The 24,158-nt window shown below is 40.9% G+C and overlaps 1 protein-coding gene across 2 annotated transcripts in view; it reads left to right on the forward strand.

The window, feature by feature from the left end:
* Positions 1-20,852: 20,852 nt before the first annotated feature.
* The window catches only part of Tspan12 (tetraspanin 12), a 64,109-nt gene continuing 60,803 nt past the window's right edge, over positions 20,853-24,158 (forward strand). The window contains exons 1-3 of one of the 2 annotated variants that reach the window (XM_036182478.1): positions 20,853-20,892; positions 21,178-21,333; positions 22,303-22,438. In XM_036182478.1, the coding sequence (XP_036038371.1) occupies positions 22,373-22,438 (66 nt within the window). In that variant the 5' untranslated portion in view covers positions 20,853-20,892; positions 21,178-21,333; positions 22,303-22,372. Of the gene's footprint in view, positions 20,893-21,177; positions 21,334-21,883; positions 21,946-22,302; positions 22,439-24,158 lie in introns of those variants that run through there. The other variant, XM_036182479.1, reaches the window with a different exon arrangement.

Here is a 24,158-nt window from a genome sequence, read left to right on the forward strand (position 1 = left end):
ATGTCATTAACTACCCAATCATATTCTTACCTTCTCTGCTTTTGATCCCATGGTATCAAGAAGCTCTAGAATGGTAACCGTAGTCTTTATGAGGCTTATTTCTAGGAAAATAATGTGTGCAGCCGATTTTAAGTGTCTGGTCTCCTTGGTATTTATATTCCTCCGTGTGAATTAATAATTGGCCATTTGATTTGATACTTCTCTTTCCTGAGCCGGGTTAATATGTATCTATCCACAAGAGAAAGGTCAAGCCACAAGCTAATCTTGACATTTTTATGCCAAACAGGTAAAGTTATATGCTTAATCACTTTATCTGATATGCTTTCAATATCAGGAAGAGTTTCATTATTTGATTAGTGAGAGAATATGTATGATTTCTTTACATTCAAATATTTTCATCCTGAGGTGTAAATTATATTTACTTTCCTCAAGAACTGGGAAAAATAAAATCAAAATCAGAGATATAGTTAGCTGTTTGAAAGTTAATAGATTATAAACTGACTTGAAATTGGATACTGATATGATTCATTTATAATATATATGTCATATCAGCATTTTCTCTTTAGTTTTGAAGTTTTTATTACAATGTACTTGTAATCAATTTAAAGGCTCACAATGTTTTCATGCCATAGACAAGATACAGTCTTGTCTTAGGACTATCCTTCAGTTATTGAGAAGCTTGGAAAATTATGGTGTGGGGAGACAGCTCAGTGGGTAAAGAGCTGGACTTGAGTTTTGATCTCCAGCACCAATGTAAAAGCTGGTGCCACCTATAAACCCAGCCATGAAGGCCTGAGGTAAAGGGGATCCTTGGAGTCCATTGACCAGCTGGCCTAGCCAATCTGTGAATCCCAGGTTCAGTGGGAGAACCTACCTAGGAAACAAAGTGGAGTCCCACAAATAGACCAAGCTACACAACTGTCACACATATGTAGAGGGCCTAGGTCCGTCCCCTGAGGACTTCCTAGTTGTCGGTACAGAGCCTATGAGCTCCTATGAGCCCTGGTTAGTTATTTCTGTGGGTTCCCTTGTGATGACTTTAATCACCCACTGGCTCGTACAATCCCTCCTCCCTCTCTTTAACTATTTGTGGGATTCCTAGCAGTGGGATTTGAGCCTGTTCCTCATGCTTGATCTGGCTTTTGAGAACCTATTCCCCATACTGGGTTGCCTTGCTCAGCCTTAATACAAAGGGATGAGCTTAGTCCAACCTCAGCATGACATGACATGCTTTGTTGATTACCATGGGAGGCCTGCTCCTTTCTGAACAGAAACAGAGGAGGGGTGTATGGGGAGGACAGAGGGGAAGTGGGAATAGGAGAGGAGGGAGGGGAAACTACAGTTGGGATGTAAAATAAATGAAAAAACAAAATAATAATAAAAAAGAAAGAAAACGATGTGGAGCGAGATAGAAGAGTGCACCCAACATTTCCTTCTGGCCTCCACATAATGTGTATCTACATACACCTGTGCACACTCATGCATACAACACACACACACACACACACACACACACACACACACACACATATTGAAAACTTCACAAAATTTTGTGAGATTTTCTTTGTGGAAAAGGTTATTGTCAATGGTAGGCTTTTGTAATAGTGCCTTGCTATTCAGTCTAGACCAATGGTTCTCAACATGTGGGTCATGACTCACATATCAGATGTCCCTGCATATCAGATATTTACATTACAATTAATAGCAATAGAAAAATTACAGTTATTAAGTAGCAATGAAATAATTGTATGGTTGGAGGTCACTACAACATGAGAAGCTGTGGTAAAGGGTCCCAACATTAGGAAGGTTGGGAACTACCTGTTAGACTGTTCTCACACTCACAGTCTTTCTACATTAGCCTCTCTAGTGGTAGGTATCACAGTGAGCTTCAAAATGCACTTTTTCATGTCTAGGAAGAGGTAGGTTTCATTTTAGAAAGGTTCAAGGGAATCAAAATACAATATAAATTTTCCATTAATGTGTACATGCTTGCTATAAGAAATGGCTTGTGGGTTAAGAACACTTACTGATCTTGGAGAAGACCCATATTCAGTTCTCAGAACTCACCTGGCAGCTCACAACAATCTGTAACTCCAATCCCAGGGAATCTAGTACCTTCTTCTGGTCTCCATAGGCACATGCACCTGTGCACATTAACTGATACAGGCACATTTGAGTGCACACACACACACACACACACACACACACACACAAACCCACATTTACTTTCAGTGATAATTACATATTCCAAAAGTTCCCAAGCAAGTCAATTTTGATAATAATGAGGACAACTTTGTACCTTTATTAATATAATTGACCTAACTTCTTAATGACCTTCTAAGACATTTCAAACAAGCTTTTGCCATGTCTCTGGGCCTGTCATGATATATGGATAGATGACTAGATATGAACAAGCAGACCTTGTGAATTCCAGGTGAACCTTGTACTCATTTTCAGAACTTGAACAAGATAACAATCTTCAAACTCCTACTTTTCTAATTGGGTGATAACACATTATAGTGGTGTTGTAAAATTTTAAAGTATTACATGAAAAAGCTTATTTCACAACCGACTCAATGGATAACGGATAACGTTTGTTTTTGTTTTTGTTTCACACCAGAGCATCTAGCATGCTAGAAAAATGTGAACCACTGAGCTACACCCCTAGTTCAGACATGATTCTGATGAGTGTATGTAAACTGAGATGAGAAAGGGTTAATTTATTGTAGAGGAATGAGTTTGTGTGTGAGTGGTTGTGGTGTGTGTGTGTGTGTGTGTGTGTGTGTGTGTGTGTGTGTGTGTGCAGAACCAGCTGCCTTGACAGCACTCTGCTGCAGTGAATCATGGCTGGCTGCCAAACAGAGGCTCCAAAGCCTCTTGTGCAAAGTTAGGTGATGAGTATAAATGATATCCTGCTGGAGCCCTGACTTCAGATTTCATGGGGTAGAAACCCAACACAAACTCCCAGAGATCTCACACTCATTACAGTGAGAAAAGTCTGTAAGCCCAACAATTATCCACACGGCCTTTTGGGGATGTTTACTTAATTCTTTAGGATTTCTTCCCTTCATCAACTATGTTCCCAGGTATTTTGGTCCCATGACCACTGAATGCTTGTTTACATCCTCTCTAGCCTCATGATCATTGGAACTAAATAAACAGAATTTCAACTGTTTATGGAACTTGTAAAAAGCAATTCTCTTTCACACACTGTTATGACTGGTGTAATTCTGATATGGCATTTTATATCAAGCCACAACTCTAGACTGCATTCAAATAACCAACAAGATGGTCTAGAATTGAGAAGGTGTGGGGGTCCAAGACGCTGACAAGATTCTGGATATGAAGACTCTGAAACAGAGTGTGTGGATTTTTAAAAACAGCTACATAAAAAGCAAAACAATACCTTCTGCATTGGCAGACTTGTGGAAATTAACTAGTTTTCTGTGAGTTCTTTGAATATATAAAGACATCTTTTATACAAAATAATAGAGATGTGATCTAATGAATACCAGAAGAAAACTGATACCAATTCCACCAAGAGAGCTGAAATAAAATGCTTAACCAGCATTCCAAATCTACTTTGCTGATACCTTCAGTCAGGTATGCCAGTCAAAAATTCCTTCTTGACAAACTGCTTTGTCGGAGACCAGCTCCTACAGGAAACCCTTGAGGAGAAAGGGATGAGAGCGTTAGGTAGAGATACAGAGGTAGAAGGAGAGAGGGGAGAGAGACAGATAGAACACAGGACAGCCTCAGGAGGGCCAAGATCATTATCCACAGCCCCTCCTGTCTCTTCTAATGGACTATGTATAGGAATGCCAAGGATGGAGCAAAAGACCTCCCCCTAGCTCAGCCAAGTGTAGATCCTTCTAATCACCTAGTAACCATGAACATAGTCAAGCAATCCTCCAATGCAGCACTGCTGGGTAAAGCAAGCTCAGATCTCACTAGGAAACCTTTGTGGGTCTCCATACCGCTTCATGGAATTTTCCCCAGACTAGCCCAGATGAAACTAAAGGTTTTAATTATAAAATATATTTTGATTGATTACATTTTTTCAAGTGTTAATTATATATATTATGATAATATAGGCTTGGGTTGAGTAAAACATTTTTAATTTTTATTTCAGAGAAGTTAATTATTTTAGTTTGAAAAATGTTTTGAGACTGTTTCTAAAATAATGCTAATCCGTTCAGAAGATGAGCAATGGAAATTATATTTAAAGAGCTTGCTGCCTAGTGACAAATATAGATGAAAAAGATCATTGTAAAGTATAATTTGCCTGTCCGAGGGGTTGATGTAATGTGTTCTGGGAACATTGGTGGAGGGCATGTAACTATCCTGGTGCTGTGGAAAGTTTTGATTTTTGTATACTGTGTTGATTTACTTGTATCAATTTCAAGTACAAGTTATAGATAGAGCTAGGGAATATTCACATTCATGAAAAAAATCATGCTTGGAGAACATTGCTATTCACAAGGAAGTGTGTTATTCTTCATGATAAGTTTTAAGAATATAGGAAAATGCAAATTAGCTATAAGTATTATTTTGGGTGGCTTTAGATCTAATAGACAAAGATTTGATCATTTTTCTCAGGAATGATGCAAGAAAAAGCCAAAGTGTGTCCTAGTCTTAGGTGCACAGTGCTTGTTTGCTAGCTCCTATGACAGTCTATGAAATCAGTAAGAAATTAATAAAAATTGAAAGCAATAAAATAGCTACAAGTTGATACCACAGGGTCAAACGTTTCAATTTAGCGTATTTTCTTTGTCACTTTACATATACTTCAGTCTATTTCAATTTTATTATAGTTTTTCCATGAGGTCAAATATATGCTTTTAGTAAGGGGAGCTGAAAAACACACAGAAGTTGATGAGACTGTTAAATCATTCTGAGTCTCTTACTTCTGCTTCTTCCCTAGAGTCACTTATTCTTCTTATATTGTTTTACAATATATATGTATTCACATGCTCAATTGTATTTTCTGATCTGTCTTATTTTGGGGATCATAAAAGTATTTCTTTGGCCACTATTCCTGCAGCTATGGGGTACTAGCATAATCTAGCAAAAATAACTAAAAAATAAAATATCCAGATCTGTTATCTGGTTACTTATGTAAAGTGGGCTAAATTATTCAACAGCTTAGTTAGTTCACCTGAATTAAATTCCTAGCCATTTTAAAGTATGTAATCTTGGAACCTAGTTTAGGATATCTAAAAGGAAGTCTCAGAAATGAGAATGGGAGAAGCTAGACTATTTTAGGTAAAAGACACAATATATGCAAAGATCCAGGAAAAGAAAAAGGCCAATATATTTGAAAAACAAAAAGTGATTGACAAGCCAGGCAGTGGTGGCGCACGCCTTTAATCCCAGTACTCGGGAGGCAGAGCCAGGCAGATCTCAGTTTGACCACAAGTTCAAGCAAGGCTTAATAATTGTAGGGAAGAGCTTGAAGGATGGTTCATCAGGCAAAGGCACTTGCTTCTAACCTTGGTTTCATGTTTGGAATTCATGTAAATTTGGCATGGAAGAACTGACTCTACAAAGTTGTCCTCTTGTCTTCACATACACATTGTGGCACACACTCATTCTAACAGTCAAATGCATGTGCACACATGTGCATGCACAAACATACACACACACACACACACACACACACACACACACACACACACACACACATCATGTATGTGAATGTGAACACCCACCTACACAAGGAACCATGGTGACGAGTTTGTATTTCACTGTAACTGCAAGAAGAATATATCTCAGTGTGTAGGCTTGCAAATTATCTATTTTATCTGTGTGCTTATGGTCTCCTTCTTTAGGGATAGTAGATTAGTGATGGTAATGCAGATGTGATACAGGCTGTGGAAGCAGTTCTCCGGAGGCACGGCAGGCATTTGCTTAGGTTGATGGCAGTAGACACAGAGAGTGAGAACCAACTGAACATCTTACTGGAGTAGAGTTGGTAAAACTTACCATTCAAGTGACTACACTTAGGGATAAGAGTAACCTGGGGATTTAAAACTCGATTTCCAGTTGGGAAAAAATATTTTGAATAAATGTTGGTTATTCACCGCTTACTGACAAGCAGTGTGGTTGTCCACCATGGAAATATAAGATGTTATGTGAGTTTGGATACAAGAGTTCTAGGCTAGAGTCAGGGTTTACCTGTAATGTAAAGCCAGAGAACTAATTAAGACAAACAGCTGGAAGAGACAAAATGCTCAGCCATGCAGCTGTTCTCTGCCCTCAGAGCCCCGCAGGGTGAGCGGCTCTTGAAATTAATCCTGGGTTAATTTTGCGGGGTAGGAGGGGAACAGTAGAGACATATATGAAACCCCTAAATAGAAACAGCTGCTCGCTCTTCTACATCGTAACCCGATGAGTATTTATTTAGCTTCAGGAGAATATTTTGTTATAGAAAATATTCTTAGGCCATGCATATCCTGACATTTTACCAATGCTTCTTTGACTGCATGGATACATTCACAGAAAGGCATTTTGAAGTAGAATTAGAATGTTTATAATATGTAGAAAATTAGGAGACATCATATGAGTTATTCCAATGAGCCTATGTTATTACTAAACTTGTAATGCTCCGTGTATCATTGAAAACGAGGCCTTCTCTATCTATGCTTTGTATAGTTTTCAAAGAAAGTAAGGTCACGCTGGAAATTTGCCTATCCTAGCTCTGCAGTGTTTAGTAAGTGATTGTTTTTTAGTTTGCATTTACTGGAAAGCAATAATCTAATAAGCCCTTGATAGCTTTTAAATAATTATTTCACAGACTAAGAAGCTTTTCTTGCTTCTCCTTATTTGGCCTCAAAGCCTGGAGACTTTTGTTTGGCTCTGTTTTCTTTCTTTTCTTTTTCTAAGGCCTCAATGAGTTGAAAAATCTAAAGCAACCCTGTGATGGTCTGTACTGGGGTTACTTAGTTAAAAAACAAGTTCAGCGAGTTTTAAAGAAAAGACCTGTTGGTTAAGTAGAAGGCAAATATTTTCTTTAGTGCTGAGTGGGAAAGGGGAAGTCTCAGGTGACATGTCCACTGCCCATCCCGTCTCACCAAAGCCCCCTTTATTGCACAGAATAGGAACAAGGTAATACATTTAAAATAAGGTGAATTTACATCAGAAAAAAACCATTGCCTCATACAATACAGAATAAACAATGGCATACTTTTTTTTTTTTTTTTTTGGTTTTTTGAGACAGGGTTTCTCTGTGTAGCTTTGCACCTTTCCTGGAACTCACTTAGTAGCTCAGGCTGGCCTTGAACTCACAGAGATAGGTCTGGTTCTGCCTCCTGAGTGCTGGGATTAAAGGCATGTGCCATGTGCCACCACCGCCCGGCTGCAGTGGCAAACTTTCATCTGATTTTGTTTTTGTAAGAAGAAAAACCCCAAGTTCCTACAATTATTTGAATATGTTTTTGACAAGGATGGACTAATTAAGGATGACAAAAGCAAGACACTAAATGTAGAAAGGAAGACTAAGACAAGTACCTTCTTATGGCTGTCCCACTGTGAGCATGTGGTGGAGCCAGCATGTCCCCTCATCCCAGATGCCTCTGAAGGCTTTAATGACCCCCTGGAAGACAGCCATGTCTGCTCACAATAGTAGTGACCTGAGACTTGCAATAAACTCTAGAGCAAAAGATTTTTCTTAATGGTGATCTTAGTTCCAGAGAACTCAGTTTGAAAAAGGGAGAGCCAAAGTGTTCTGTTTTTGAGCTGTGCAAGTTAAACATTACTGGCAAGGTTTGGTGTCTGCTACTCCGGGTGCTTTCAAAATTTAAAGGAAATTTGTTCCAATGAAATATTCAAACTCAAAGTTTCTTTAGGAATATGTTGGAGTTCCAAAGCTTTCTGGTCATGACACAACTCAAAGAAATGCTGTCCTTGTGGGAGAAGCCCCATGTTAGCTCCATAAATAGATATTCTTCTACTGAGGGACCAGAGCAAGAAAGGAGGCAAAATGTCATTATTTTCCAGCATCACCCCAAGCAACATCACTGGGATAGAGTTTAACAGTGGGAAAGCAAGTTCAGTCTCGTCTCTAAATCTCCTTTAATGATGCCTGCAGGCATGCTGAGGTAAGGCGGCCTTGTTGAGGCACAGAACGGTATATATAAAAACCTCACAGTCTGAAAAGAGAAAAACCTTATTGTTGAGTATTACTTTAACCGTGTAAAGGTGTGTTACATTTGTTCATGCTGCATTGGTTTAATTATGCAAAGATGTGTTGCATTTGTTTCATCTGGCCTGCCTAAGGCACCTGATTGGGCTAATAAAAAGCTGAATGGCCAATAGTTAGGCAGAAGAGGGATAGGTGGGGCTGGTGGGCAGAGAGAATAAGTAGGAGGAACAATCTAGGCTCGAAAGAGAAGGAGAAGAAAGAATGAGAGAAGAAGAAGGAGGAGGAGGAGGAGGAGGAGGGCGAGAAAGAGGAAAAAAATAGAAGGACATGCCTGGGGCCAGAAGCCAGGCAGCCTCCAGCCAGCCAGACACAAGAAATAAGGAAGTACAACATATGTACATACATACATACATACATACATACATACATACATACATACATACAGAGAGAGAGAGAGAGAGAGAGAGAGAGAGAGAGAGAGAGAGAGAGAGAGAGAGAAAAGGAAAGGTAAAAAGCCATGAAACAAAATGTAGATAGAGAGAAACAGATTAAAATAAGAGCTAAGATAAGGCTGAGCATTCATAACTAATAATATCTTGGCATCATGATTTGGGACCTGGTTGGTGGCCTGCTGTGTCCTGTGTGTATAATATCATTCTTCCACTCATGTGGTTTCTGGAATTTGTAATATGTAGTCCATTAAGGGACTGTACTAAATATATTTAATTTATAGTCCAGACTTCAACAAATTAGAATTGGCGTTCCAAACCTTTGGAGAGTGGTAGTGAAAGCACTTAGAGTAGCAGCTGTGCTGTTCAGAATACAATTATTTTCATGATCATTTTGGTCACATCAATGCTTGCTAGAAGAGTATGGTCTCTGGAAAAATTGGACAAAAATTCTAATTGAAAACTTTGAAAACTTCAATCAATGACACGTAGCACATATTGTTTATAGAGGTGGCAATCTCCACTTATATCATCATCATCATAGTTATCATATATTAGTTTACTAAACATCAGTTCTGACAGAAAACATTTCAGAAGTACTTATTTTGAGACTCTATACTTCAGATGTACAATCAAAACAATTATCAAGTGACTTATTTATAAGTCCAAATAAATGTTCCATTTATGTATTGAGACACAATGTTTTTTTTTTTTTTCCCAAGACAAGATTTCCTTGTGTAGCTCTGGCTGTCCTGGAACCCATTCTGTGGGCCAGGCTGATGTCACACTCAGAGATCCACCTGCCTCTGCCTCCTGAGTGCTGGGATTAAAGGCATGTGCCAGTGAGCCTGGCCACAATTTTTAATACATATGCATGTATTTGAAATATCTCAGGACCACAGTACCAGAAAATTTGGGAAAAAAAACGCATTTAGCACGGTTTTTCCAAGCATGAGTTTTAGTGGACCATAATCTTTTCTAGCCATAGATTATAAAGGAAATTGTTGTTTTGCCATCGTAAGCAAGTTGAGAGGACTCAAAACCTCTGTATTGGCTCTTGAGTTTGTCTCACTTGTGGTTCTACTCCACATGCCCAATGTATGCCCTGACCAAGCAAACTAGGGCACAAACAGTAAATAGCTTTTTCACAACAGAATTAACTTCTCTTCTCCTCTCCTACAGACCCTGATGGTCACGTGCCACATTTTCCAGGAGGCAATAAGGGATGTGTGCTTCTGGCAAACAAAATAGTCCAACACGGTGGCTAAGAGCTCCCTTGGTTATAGAGAAGGTAAAATAAACTATTAGGTAACTGGAGGACTTTATCTCTTCAAAACTAATAGGTCAAATTTAGTCCTCTCTGCAGTTTTCTCCAGAGACATAAGGATACTCAAAATGGGGCTAGATAGATGGATCAGCAGTTAAGAGCACTGACCGCAATTACAGGGAGCCTGGGTTTGATTGTCAACACCCACATGGTGGCTCACAACCATCTTTAACAGCAGTTCCAGAGGATTTAATGCCTCCTTCTGGCTTATATGAACAGTAAGTGTATAGGCTGTATCTATCATCCATCCATCCATCCATCTATCTATCTATCTATCTATCTATCCATCAATCAATCTATATCATCTATTTATCTATCTATGCAAGCAATACACACACACACACACACACACACACACATAAACACACACACACACACACACACACACACACACACACACACACACACACACTACCTCCAAGAAAGAAAGTAAAAGAAATGGCCACCAAAACAAGAAACAAAAGAAAAATAAACAAAAATGCCATTAATCACTTTCTTCTATAGGATAGGTAAGATGATAGATAATAGACAGACACATAGATTGAGAGATTGGTAGATGATTGATGACCATTGGGCATACACATTATATATATATATATCATCTTAGATCACCTACTGAGCAATATGAACACAACATGATCTCTGTATTCCTGTTTCCACATCTTGCAAGCCATGTCATCAAGGCTTACTTTTCCACTTTTTCCTACATTTTTCCAATGTTCTTTGCTCTCCATTTCTTTTCCTCCTTCTCCTCCTCTTAGCATCTTTCTTCAACCCCCTGTTGTCTCCCCTCCTCCTTACTTTCTTCTTCCTTCTCTGCATCACTACAGACCTGTCTTTTTTACTTCCACTCACCCTGTGCTCCGCTAATCCTTTCTTTCCTCTTCTAATGCTTCAGTACCTACAATTAGCATCGACAATGGAACTTTGGACAAGATTCTGAGGTGAGGAAATAAGGGTGTCTGGGAAAGGCTTTGGGGTATAGGTATTGTAAAATGTTAATATTAAAACACACTCAGGGTTTTTTTATAATTAAGATGCCTACAAAAACATATAAAAAGGTACAGATTAAACTCAATGTGCCTTTAGCTGCTCATTAATTAAATGAAGTGAATGCTTATGATTTGTTTTATCATTTTTACATTAAGAAAATTTCTCAGATGGAGGATAATTACAGCAGAAGCCTAATTACAAGCTAACAGACCATAGTCTTTCTGTTCTGATGCATTAATGATTTCTTTTGTGTTGTAATTGTTGTATTCATCAGGGCATGGTAAGTGTTTCCTTGTAACAATCATGTGGAGGATCAGAGTGCCAGTAGAGGGTTTGACACTGAAGACCAAGCCAAGGGTTTGAAATGTCTTTGATATTTCTAGCTGATTTCACTGCAGCTTGACTACCTACATCATGAGAAATTTCTGAAACATTTATAGTAAACTTCCTTGTCAGACTATCTTTGGATTGCCATGCCCCCAAATAATGACATGGAGACTTAATATTAATTATGAAAGCTTGGCCTACACTTTTTTTACAACTAGCTTTTGTAACTGAAATTAACCTTTCTCTTTTAATCTACATTCTGCCACATGGCTCAGTTATCTCTGTTTTGTACTGTATGTCTGACTTCTTCAGTATCTTTGCCGAAATCTGGTGCCTAGATTCCTCCTCCTCTTCCTCTCTCTCACCAGAAATCCTCCCTATCCTCTCCTACCTGGCTATTGGCCATATCAGCTCTTTATTAAACCAATCAGAAGGTGCCTTAAGCAGAGACACATCTTTAAAGTGCACACACGTATTCTGCAACAACATTGGGACTGCCCTGTGAATTTTAGCAGAAAACATGCCTTTTAGAAATCATACCTTTCCCTCATTCTATTGAATTGAAAATCACAAGGACATTTTCACTGAGTTACTGCAGATCACTGATCCATTAATTATTTTGTGATGATTTCCAAGTTAAAAAAAAATCCAATAATATTGTCATTTGGCACTATAAATGAATGAAAATAAATTAAGTGCATCACGGTTTATGTGCTTGAACTTGGGTTAGAAGAACAAATCAGTAGCTATTGGTTGATCCAGATTCAGAAAGTGCAATTACACTTATGATAAATGCTTGAGGTCTAAAAGAAATTATGAGTGAATATGAACACAGGTGCTTTGTGAAACTGTGTTTTTTAATTACATCAATTTTAAAACTTGAAAAGCCAAAGGAGAACCAAAAGAAAAGCAGACTTAAGAGTTAAAATTCTTAGATGCACCCAGAAAAAACAATGAATATTTGACCTCTATAACACATTGGCCATTTCTGAAGTTCTGTTAAATAGGAAGTTTTTGTTATTGTTATTTTGGAGTAAAGAAAGTATGTAAACTAACCTTGTACCTTTGAAACCCTCCAGAACAGTGGTAGGGTTTGTCTCTATCAAAACTGTTAGGTTTCAAAAGCAGGACAAATAGCTGAGGCACTTGTTTAACTTACCAAAGCTGACTCTGGCTGCCAGGTTTTCCTTGCACATTCTTTCCTGAGTGCCTGTCTGTTACTGGAGTATCCTGGCTGCCATACCCCAGGCCCTACCCTAAACTTCTCCAGCCCAGGGGCTGAGTTGCCCTTCCCCATATAATCCAACTATTTTGGTTACCTGGTCTTTTTTGTTTTGTTTTGTTTTTCGAAACAGGGTTTCTCTGTGTAGCTTTGTGCCTTTCCTGGATCTCGCGCTGTAGACCAGGCTGGCCTCGAACTCACCAAAGGTCCGACTGCCTCTGCCTCCCTAGTGCTGGGATTAAAGGCGTGCACCACCACCACCTGGCCCTGGTCTTTTTAGTGTACTTTCTTTGGGCCTCCCTGCTGATGCGCCTGGTTCCTCTCTCTTCCCCTCACTCTCCCAGTTGTCTCTGACTCTGGCTATGCTCTCCCACATAGCCATAATAAGCCTTCTCCTCCACCATACCTAGGAGCTGCCATCTCCTTTCCCTCTTTCTTTCTTTCTTTCTTTCTTTCTTTCTTTCTTTCTTTCTTTCTTTCTTTCTTTCTCTCTCTCTCTCTCTCTCTTTCTTTCTTCCTTCCTTCCTTCTTTCTTTCTTTCTCTCTTTCTTTCTTTTTTTAAAAAACATTGAACTATTATTGTCTATAGAATTAAAGGGCATACCCTTATCATACCAGCTGTTGAAGTTTCTAAGAATGGATGTCAGAATCATGAATATTCCTCTGGAACACAGAGGGTCTCTGGAGAGGCCTGGAAACAAAGGAGACTGTTCTCTTGTTCTACCTTGTATGGGGTGAGGGCTGTGTTAGGACTCGCATTTTAGAGATGAGTACCAGGAAGTGACTGCTGAGAAGAAGGAGGGCTGGCTTCCCAGCTCTGGGGCAGCAGCCATGGAAAGTCCACTCCCTTCCTTTCCTCCCTCTGTCTCTTTTCTTTCCCTCTTCCTCTCTCCTTTCTCTTTGTTTTCTTTCTCCCCTCTTTCTGCTTTTTACTTTGTCTCTAGCTATTTTCTATACTCCTCCCCGTTTCTCTCCAATCCTCCCTCTCTCACACACAGTTTCCTTCCATTCACACTGTCATTTCTGTGTTCTGTGTTCTTCACATTTCCTTTGCCAAATCCTTTAGAATGACTCAGTATTTATAAAAATTAGTGTTTATTAAAGCATGCCCAATGGAGTAATAAGCTTATTTGGTGTTAATAAGAATCTCCCATATGTACACATTTAAGTGTGTGTGTGTGCGCGCGCGCGCACACACACACACACACACACACACACTTCTGGCTTTGTATATACAAAGTAAAGGGAATTTCTTTCCTACAGGAGTTATCAGAATGGTCAATACATTCAAGGTTTTGCCAATGTCTAGGAAACAATTATAATAGCCAGTGTTTCCCCTGCCCTTAGACTCTTTAAAAGATTAGTGTTTGTTCCCTTTGTTAAATACTGCCAATAGAGAAGGTCTTTTTCCCAGATCTCCTCCAGCACACCCTACCTATTTCTATCAAAATACTCTTCCTAACTACTACACAGTCATTTGTTTCTAGGTATTTTCCTGGACTATTAGGTCTTAGAAGACTGTGGGGCTAGACAACCTAGCATTGCATTTTTGTCTCTGGCCTTTATTTAACATGTCCTGCCTTGATTTCCTCATGACTGAGATAGATGGAGTATTAAATTGCCACCATCTGTATGATGCTTAAAGATAGTGCCTACCATATAGTAAGTACTGTAAAACAAAACAAAAGTTGGCTTTTTGGGGGGTGGGGAGAGGATTATGTGAAAGCCGAAAGTTCTAGGGTAGAGGCAGATAATAAAATAAAAGAGATAGCTACAACATCTGCATGAGAAGTCACCTGGAATTTGAAACTGAAGCTTTATTAGTGTGAGACACCAGCAAGAGGGTCTACTGGGAACACAGAGATCACAGCAGGCTGGGTCTTGCTAATGCTTGTTCTGAGTGGTCTGTGTGGTGTTACAGAAGCCCCTCCTCATTCTTTGAGACATAAGTCAAAAGCAGCAGTGAGCATAGCCTGTACTAGTGTGCTTTAGGAAACTTTTCCTAAAGGCTGTCACCTTCCGCAAGAAGGCTGGTGTGCAGGAGCTGGCAAGATGATCTGTAAACTGTATCAGAAACCTGCAGGTATTTCCTCCTTCTTGCCCCATTCTTGAATCCCCAAAGGGAATGCAAGAGGGAAACATTTTTACCCACTGCTCATAGGTAAGTTGCTTAGCCTATTCTATTTAAACTTTCAAGGACAATGTGACCACAGATAAATTTAGGCCCACTCACATATTACACAACGTCTATGGCCACTTCAGGAGGCAGATGTACAGATAAGGAAACTGAGGCTGCTGGCAGTCTCTATCACATCATTAGCAAGAGGTAAAACCAACACTCAAGTGCAGGCACCCCTTCAGACTTCTTTTGTGGTTTGCTGTTGTTCATTCACATATATCAACATACAGCCATTGCAGGCTCTAAACTCACGACAAGATGCTCAACCCAGCATTAAGATCTTCAATCCAGAAGTTGCAAACTTTCCCAATTAGAATTTTGGATTCTTAGAATTAGGCTCCCTGCAGCCTTATTCCCTGATTTGTATGGACTAGAGTTTAGGTCTCAGGATCAGCCTCAGAGTTTGGTTTTGGCAAAGTGTGTCTAAATCACCTTGACAGGAAAGGGAGTCTTGCTTCAGGGAGACTTTCTACACCCTCTCTCCCTCCGTCCCTCTCTCCGTCCCTCCCTTCTCTCTTTCTATCTCACTGTCTGTCTCTGTCTCTGTCTCTGTCTCTGTCTCTGTCTCTCTCTCTCTCTCTCTCTCTCTCTCTCTCTCTCTCTCTTTCTCTCTCTCCCCTACACGATTCCTGATTCCTTCCCCCTGAGATCTCTCCATCTACCAGGGCACCTGCCCCACACCATTTGCTGTGCCTCTTTGACTGCCCTCTGCCTTCCTGCTGAGATTTCCACCAAGGGCTTGCCAATACATTCCCCTCATACTCCGTTCCGCTTGGCTGCCTGAATTTACACTGCCTTTTGATGAGTCTTTGCTCAAGTTCCAGTCACACTCTAATTGATTGGTCTAGAGTTTAAGTTCTGGCCGTCCTCATCTGCTCCCATAACTGAGTGAAATGAGGCTGTGTGTGAAAGCTTGATGTGCTGTGGACTGGGTAAGTTTGCCTGGTTGACTTGGAGCCTAATAGCGTGAAGGTTGTGGAGCAGAAGGAAAGGGGGAGCTGAACATATGATGTCATCGATCTATAGGTAAGTTCATGACAACAAGGGGAAGGAGAAATGGGGAGAGACTCAATTTAGGTAGCACAAGTTTCCTGTTGGATTCTTAGTTTCACATGTGATCTAAGGAATGGCCATTGGGACCCACTTAATGAAATGACACTGTGGTCAGCTCTCCAGCCCGGCTGACTGCTGCTGGTTCCTAAGCTTCCTTCCTGGAAACGAGGACCACTTTATCCTACACGGCAGACTTGCATAGATTTCACCTAGGTAACAGAGACTCATAAAACATCAGCAGAAAATTCTCTCTCTCTCTTATACACACAACAACAACAACAACAACAAAAACCTAAACATATTTTAATTCTTACAAGTTATTTTGGAAAATATTTATGCATTTTCTGAACCAATCCTGCTACATTGCAAATCTATTCTACTGCTAGTCACAGTGACTTAATTTGATCATAAATTTAAGAGATGTACTCCAATGATGGAATCACCCAGAAGTCATTAAAATTAACTGTGGGGGTTCACTATGGAATTCCTCTGCTGCTGATATACATCGCCACTCTATCCTTTTCCCCTGAGATTAGTGGTCAGTTTATATTGTTCCTTGAGAAAAAAAATCAGCCCTAAAAAGATACAACATAATGGAAAGCATCTGTGTCACTTAAGTAAATATAGCATCATCACTAAAGAGAGAATAAAGACAGTTTTTTCTCACCCTTCAATCATGTGTGCATCCATACTATGAAATATGAAATAGAAATTCACTACAGCTCTAGATCAGAAAATATGGTTTTGGCTACCAAGCACACATAAGTACACCTTTATACATACATGTGCACACAGACACACATAGATACACATATAATAAGAGAAAAATTTAAATCCCAATGATTCGATTTTTGTAAAGGCTGAGTTCTAATCACAAAATCATAGCTGCACTACATATAATAGTTATCTTATGCCTGGTAGAATGAGCATATCTGTGTTTGATGTAGCTAAATGGATATAATTTTAAAAAACAAACATTTCAATATTATAAATGAATGAACATTTTATGAAGTGTCCAGTGGGAGTAGGAACTGAAGGAGCAAAAGGTGAGGGTGTGTCACAGATGGTTTAGTCTTTCTCTAATTGTACTGTGAACATAACAGAAAGCTGTCATCCTGACACAATGGAGTGCTTTGTGACAACTCTGTTAAGGATGAAGGGTTTGGTGTCTAATAGTTAAATGCACTTGAATTTTTTCTTTTTCTTTCCATTCGTTTTATTTGAAATATCTGAATTTAGGTTTTTCATAAAGGAAAGGCATTTTTAGATTTTCTAAGTTTTATATCTGAAGAGAAAGTATGCCAACAAAGTTGTGAATTGAGAGCTAGAATTTCTCTAGAACTTTGACTCTTTACTATCTAAGTTTCTAATAATGATACCTACTGAGTACAACTGGGTTGTTGGTTCCAATCCCTGCTGGTTAATGAGTGCAAAAATCTCTGAAGTTGTGACAAGAGTTGCCCCAGGTGCAGAGACTGTATTCTGATTGGTTTAATATCCATTGTGGTAAAGCCATACTTATTGCTAGCAACTAATTCGTTCATGCCTATGTCACAGTGCCATAGGAAATGAGGCCAGAGTGACAGCTTCCCATACTACCTCTGAGGAAGTTTCTTTAATCCCTAGAGAGAGCCGCAGGGAGGAAGCAGTTTCCTTTCCTCCAGAGACAGTGACTGAATCTGAAGTCTGGATTCACACAGTGGCTTTGTGACTATGAGAGGACATGGGAAGGCCCGGGCCACTCAGATGATGCCTATATGTCAGAAGTCGTAGGAGAGAGAAGACGACCCCCATGATTGCCACAGAGTAAGAGAGCCGTTTGTCAGCTCCCTGTCCAGTGAAACGCTCTCCTTACTTAGTGTAGTGGTGTTTTGAGTAGAATTTCTAGTTTCCAAGTTGTATATGTGTTCAAATTTAGTTAAGAAAAATTTAGGCTGTTAGTTAAATAATGATTTCAGGTAAATATTGAAAGCTACATATAGTGGTATTAGTTCTGTGGAGCATGGGGGCATTTTTTGTTTATTTGAAATTTAAATCTGACCAGATACTTTGCTTTTTTAATTTTTTTTTTTTTCTTTTTGGGATAGGATTTCACTATGTGGTCCTGGCTGTCCTGAATTTCATTAAGTAGACCAGGCTGGCCTGGAACTCACAGGGATTCTCCTCCTTCTACCTCCTGAATGCTAGGATTAAAGGCATGAGTTACTATGCTCAGCAAATACCTTGCATTTTATTTGGGAATTTTAAACTTATAGTATAGTGAACGTTACTTGATTTAGCAAAGAAAAGGCCTTTTTTTTTTATTGGTAAGAATATATTCCATAACTTGAGCATATGCACTTGACCTAGGGCTAGTAGAAAATGACCAGTCTGTCTTCCTTCTTGGAGCCTGCCAATGTACCCCGAGCCAGATTTGAGATGCTGTAATGTAGGTTAACAGTGGAAAGAGGAAGACGAAGCTTATTTAGAAACTAAAATCTTAGATCCTCCTTTACTAGCTGCATGCATAGTCCCGAAGAACTCAGTTGAGTCTCAGTATCCCATCATGGTTCTGATAAGTTCATCTGTCGTGGTGGGAAGCAGCCATTATGATATGCACATAAAACTTGTTAAAGAAAACCGTTAGCCTCTTTTGTTTGATGGCCGTGGAGAGTTCAACTGCTCTTTATCTTCAGAAGCCAGCCAAACTCCTTCATCCAAGCAACCGAGCACCTGTGCTGTTCCTTCCTCTCTGAGCAGAATGGGAAGACTGGCTGTGCAGGAGTGAAGTGCCTGGTGCAGAGACAGCCTGTGCCTGTCTCACTGCATGGCTGAGCTTTGCTTTTCACTCTGAGGCTGCTTGTAAATGCAGATCTTACTCATATTATTACCATTAAATAAACAGAAAGGAACTGTTGTGCCTTTTCTCAGCAGGCAGGGACTTACATTTTTAACATCTTCAGCAGGAGGGAGGTACAGTAAGTGCCTTACACTCAAATAATACTTAATGAAGCACACACTGCCTTAGAATGGGTTCCTGCCTTCTGGGCAATGAGTAGAAATATGCATTCTTAACATGCCACTCCTTACTCAAATGGTAATGGTGCCCATGTAGTGAATGTGGTTTGAGAAAACTACAGAGCCTACAGAATGACAGCTGTGATGCCCCCCCCCCCCCTGGAGAGGGAGAGGAAACTGACTACCCTCTTGTAGCCCAAGTGCTCTCTGGTAGGAGACCTTGCTCAGGCTGTGGCAGCAAAAAGGTAAAATGAGGGTAGAGAAATTGCAAGAGGTATGGTCCAATTGAGGCCATTACAACTGCCCTGTGCTGCAATGTTTTAAACCAGATGACGTTGCTTATGCTGGAGTTGATTAAGTTCCTGAAGACCATTTGTCAGGAATGTTAGAGAAGTAACTACAGTTGTTTTCCTCTTTCTGTAACGTGGGGGATACTCTCAGATCATCAACTGGCAGGAGAGGAATTTAACCCTGCTCCATCTGAAGAGGCTCCTCTGCTCATTTTTAGGCTTCCACGAAACCCCAGTAGATTTTTAAACTTTAGTGCACACCAAAGTTGCTTTGGGAATTTTGAAATAAATTGCATGCTAAGGCTACACCTTTGGAGACTCTGACTTCAGTGTGCTGGAATTCACCAGAGCTTTAGGATTTCTCTCAAAGCTCACTAGAAGTGACCTAACACAGGGACCTTGAGAACCACTGGACTGTTGTACTAGACAGACAGCTGGGATTTCCTATAGTAGCATGGACTCTGATTGTACTAAGAGGTGACATGAAACTAGTACTTTGACTTTCTTTTGGTTCCACATTCCCTATTTACTATGGAAAAAGGGAACAAGTGTGCCTCTAAAACACTTTTATCTATTTTATTATGTTATCATTCTAGGGTAGGTGATCCTTAAGCACTAGTCTTCTAACAATGGAAGGGAGGTTTTGTTCTGAGATGTGAGCATTGTTGGCATTCCTTTTATCGGTTTTAATGGCAAAGCCTGCCCTCTATGAGGATTTTTTACATCTCTCAGGAAGTGTGTGGCACCAACAGCATTTGGATGGCGAGTTGTCTCATTTGCCTTCCTTGTGAAGCAGACAGCTGCCTTCACTGGTGAACACATCCATAACGGATAAAAGCGCCTTCCTTGGCTCCTCCCCACAATTCCAGAAGTCACTGTGTTCCTGGAGTGGGAGTCATGTGATGGATTCTTCCCTTGGCACTTTGTGTGGATGGCTGTACTTCTGGTATGCCTTTTAGGGCTGGCTATCTTATGATTTGCTTAGGAAGAATGTTAAAAGCGTAGCCCTGGGCATCCACATTGTCTCACGGTGTTGACCTCAGTTCTAACCAATTTAGACCATGTCTCCTTGTCACTTTGGTCACACAGGAGACAGGTGATGATGGACACAGACTACAGCTGCAAATTGTATTGAGGGTTGCAGTTATTAGTTTTCCTCAAAGATGTTTGGGTCTCAGGTCACTCACATTTATTAGTGAGGTTTTATTTGCTGTTAGATGTGGGAACAAATGATCACAGCAATGTCTACTATTGTGAGGGATAAAACACAATCTCTTTGGGGGAGCAACATGATCCAGCAATCTAATTTTTTTAGTTTGAAACTTCTTACTTCTGAAATAGAAGCTAGGTTTTCAGAGATGCTCTGTGGTTATCGTGATACTTCCTGAACTTCTAGTTTAAAAAACAAGGTGGTTTTCCGAAGACTTACCACCCTTTGTGCATTTTGAGATAAATCACCAGTTAGAACTTAGTCAACACAACCGGATCGAGAGAAATTTGGAAAAGTTTGGATTACTTTGAAAGAATTAGCTTGTTCTTTCCCTATCTGAAATCTAAGCCTGGATAGGGATACATTGGTGGTTTTGCAAATATTAGTGGATTGGAGTGGAACAGAACTATTATTTTATATATTTATTTATTTACTTATTTTTTATTGGGGAGTGCAACAAATCAATAAGGATCATAGGGCACCATGTTAATGACAAGTCACAGGAGGCGGCTCCATAAAGGTTGTGAAAACTAGTCTCTCGTTGCAGGAATTGGGTTGGGCCCCCTTGGCCCCCCTTTTCAAACACAAATATTTTCATATAATAAAAGCCTGTTTCCTTATGCTTATAACTCAACCTCCATTCCTGAGACGACGCCTCCATTTTAAAGGGGTTTGCTGCGAGGACTCCTCCCAGCCTTGCAGGTTTTTATCTCTTTAGCATTCTATTTGGCAGAGTTGAAGAATCCCTCTGGGGTGTCACTCTGGGTGAGAGGGACAAGAAACACCCACTAGGACCCAACCCGGCAGCCAGCGGCCGAGCATGCGCTGAGAGTTTGTGCAGCTGGCTCTGGCTGCCGCAGGCGGCTGCCTCGTCCGGACTTGGCCAGGACTTGGGAGGGACAGCGGTGTTGGGAGGTGGCTTAGCAGAGACTTTCCAGGGACTGCTGCCCGGCACTTTTTTTTTTTTTTTTTTTCCTTTTTTCCCAGGAGTCAGCGACGGCGACGGCTGGAGAGAGTAAGACGAGGAAGCGTCCGCTGCTGGAGCCAATGCCGCCCTTTGGCTCTCCGGGAGGAGCGTCCCTGCCCGGATGAGTGTCCGCCGTGTGTTCCCGACTGTCCCCCGGCGGGAGCGCGTCTCGGAAGGTGAGTGGCCACTAGTCCTGCATCTCTCCTGCCCGCCGTCCCCGCACCGCCCGAGTGGCTTCTGCGCTGCACGGTGCGACCTGCCGGGGGCGCGCGGCCGCGGTGGCTTTGCCTGACCGCGCGGGCTTTGTGCTCTGCGGGCGGCTGGGACCTCAGGGTCGCGGCGGCGGCGTGCAGGGCCCTGAGGTTGTGGGGTGGGTTAATGACCTGCCCGGAGTGGGCACAACTGCACCGGTCCTGATTCCCCAAAGTCCCCTCCCCGCCACCCCGCCACCCCGCCACCCCGCCACCCCGCCCCGGGCTCATCCATTATTCCCGGACGACAAACAGTGTTTCTCACATTCTCCTAAAGAAACCCTAGTCCCGGGGCGGAATCCTAGTTCCCCGCTGCGCCCCCTGTGGTCCCCCGAGTTCACACCCGGGCTGTGCGACCTGGTGGTGGGGCGGGGAGCGCGGAGCTGGGACTCAGGAATTGTCCTGTTAGGAAGGGCACTTGTGTGCGTGTGTGTGTGTGTGTGTGTGTGTGTGTGTGTGTGTGTGTGTGTGTGTGTGTCCGTCGTCTGGGGGAGTGAGGGTAGCAGAAGAGCCTGTGGCATCTCCAGAGACTTAAAGGTCTGTAACCTTTAGGACAGATGCGAACAAACAGTCCCCTGGGAGGGCGCAAAGAAAGTCTCATCAGAATGCAGGAGGCCGCGCCGCAGGTCTCCTGGGAACCCGCTTACTGTACACCTTCATTCATCCGGAGAGTCAGCCTTTTCTCTTGGCAGCAGGTGTTATCTGAAGCCACGTTAGAACTTTTGGGAGTTTTGTTTCCTTTATGACTCTAACAAATGAGTTTTGATGAGACGATGTCTCAAGTAAACTAGGCTTGGGGATCTTGGGGACCCATCCGAGGACCAGTAGAACGCTAGGCTGGCCTAGGGGCGCACTTGCTGTGAAGTTAGTTCTCTGCTGTACCCGCCCCTGCAGATCGCGGCTCCTTTGCCTGCCCCGGTAGGATGTGGTGAAAGGATGGGGCTTCTCCCTCCGGAGAGTCACAATGGCCAGAGAAGACTCCGTGAAGTGTTTGCGCTGTTTGCTCTACGCCCTCAACCTGCTCTTTTGGGTAAGTCTACATTTCCACCATCCCAGCAGGTGAGCATGGCTGGACCTGGTTTTCAGCACCACTAAGAGAAGGCGCCAAGGGGCATGGCTCCGCATTAATTAACGATGTGAGATCACATCCTCTGTTTTTCAGAGAAGGAAAATTTGACCTTCTTAAAATGCCTTTGATCTAGCTCAAGTTCCATCTGCAATTAGAAAAAAAAAAGTCCGCTCCTGTATACAAGTGCCAGTAACATTAGACTTGAGCTAATCTAAGGATATAAATAAATGCACGTGCTTGTACTGGTAGATAAGATAATTATGACATACTACTCGGGAACCGCTAGTCTGCAGGACTTTTAGATAACTGTGCAAGCCTTGCATTTTTTCTTTACGTCATAACTCTGAGCCTATAAAAATTGGTTGGGGCAAATGGTTTTAATATGTCTTTAGAAGGATTCATACCTAGAGATCCTATCAAAAGTCTGAATAGGTTTTTAAAGGGAATTCCATACAGTCTAAAAGGTGGTTTTCACATAATTATTTCTAAGTTGGGATGTTTGAGGAATTTTATGTATGCTTTTGAGAAAAAAAAAATACACAGCCATTTAAGGAAACAAGTTTAACAGGCCCATGGAAATTATGCTGTATGAGTTGGTGACACTTCATGCTTTCATAAAGTGTTAATACTGTATTATTTATAATGCTGAGAAAAATATAAATGTTAAAACTGTGAACGCTACTTCAGAAGGCTGTCATGCTTAAGCAAATTCCCTTTTGCCACTTTCGTTTCCTTTCAGTAATTTATATTCAACATTTCCTGCTGGAAATTTTAGTGTGCAGTTTATTTATTTCTCTGTCTGTTGTCTGCTTAGCATTGGGCAGCCTCCTTATTTCCTGATACCCATTATATCTGGTCTCTAGAGGATGGCATTTTTGTTAAATTGCTCCTTTAGGATTGACACCATTCTAAGATGACAAATTAAGTCATTAATAAGTCATCTGAACCATATCCAAAATGACAACTTTAAAAAAAGTCAATATGAAAATTAAAGAATCGAGTAGTTACATCTGGCATTTGGAAATGGAAAATTCACTAATTGATCTTACTGTACTTTTCAGTTCTAAAAGGACATAGTTTAAAGTGGGTCATTAAATTACTGATTTAGCTATCAAGAATTAAGACTCTGAACTCTGTAAAATGTGTATTATTACTCCTATTGCTAGGTTTTGACTTGCCTGCATTATGCTCTCTAGTGACAGATTTGTTAACCGTTGCAGTTTCTCACTAAAGGAACCTTTATGGAAGGCCTGTTGAACTTCCTTTCTTTGTAAATCAGGAAATTGAGAGCCAGCGAAATGGCATGTCAGAGGTCAGCTGTTCCGATGATGGTGCCAGGGACAGGGTGCCTTTAACACGCAGCCCCTACTCACCTCTGAACCTCCTCACTAACAAGATCTCTTGTTTGTTGTTCAATAAAAAAAAAAAAAAAATAGAGTGTTTGGGGGAATTTCTTAATTTTTTCTTCCATTGGGGAAAAATACCCAAATCATTCTGCAAAGGTATTACTCTTCTGAATAATGAAATTTGCTTTAAACCACCCCCACTTAATCATTTGCAGGCCCCTGTATGCTACCAGGGACTGCTAAGTGTTATTCTTTTACTGTTAGCCTGTCCTTCAACTTTCTGACTGTGAAAGTATGTGTGTTATGATTTGCATGTTTATCTAGATTGTTACCTG

This window comes from Onychomys torridus, chromosome 3, assembly GCF_903995425.1.
Source record: "Onychomys torridus chromosome 3, mOncTor1.1, whole genome shotgun sequence".
Lineage (NCBI taxonomy): Eukaryota > Metazoa > Chordata > Mammalia > Rodentia > Cricetidae > Onychomys > Onychomys torridus.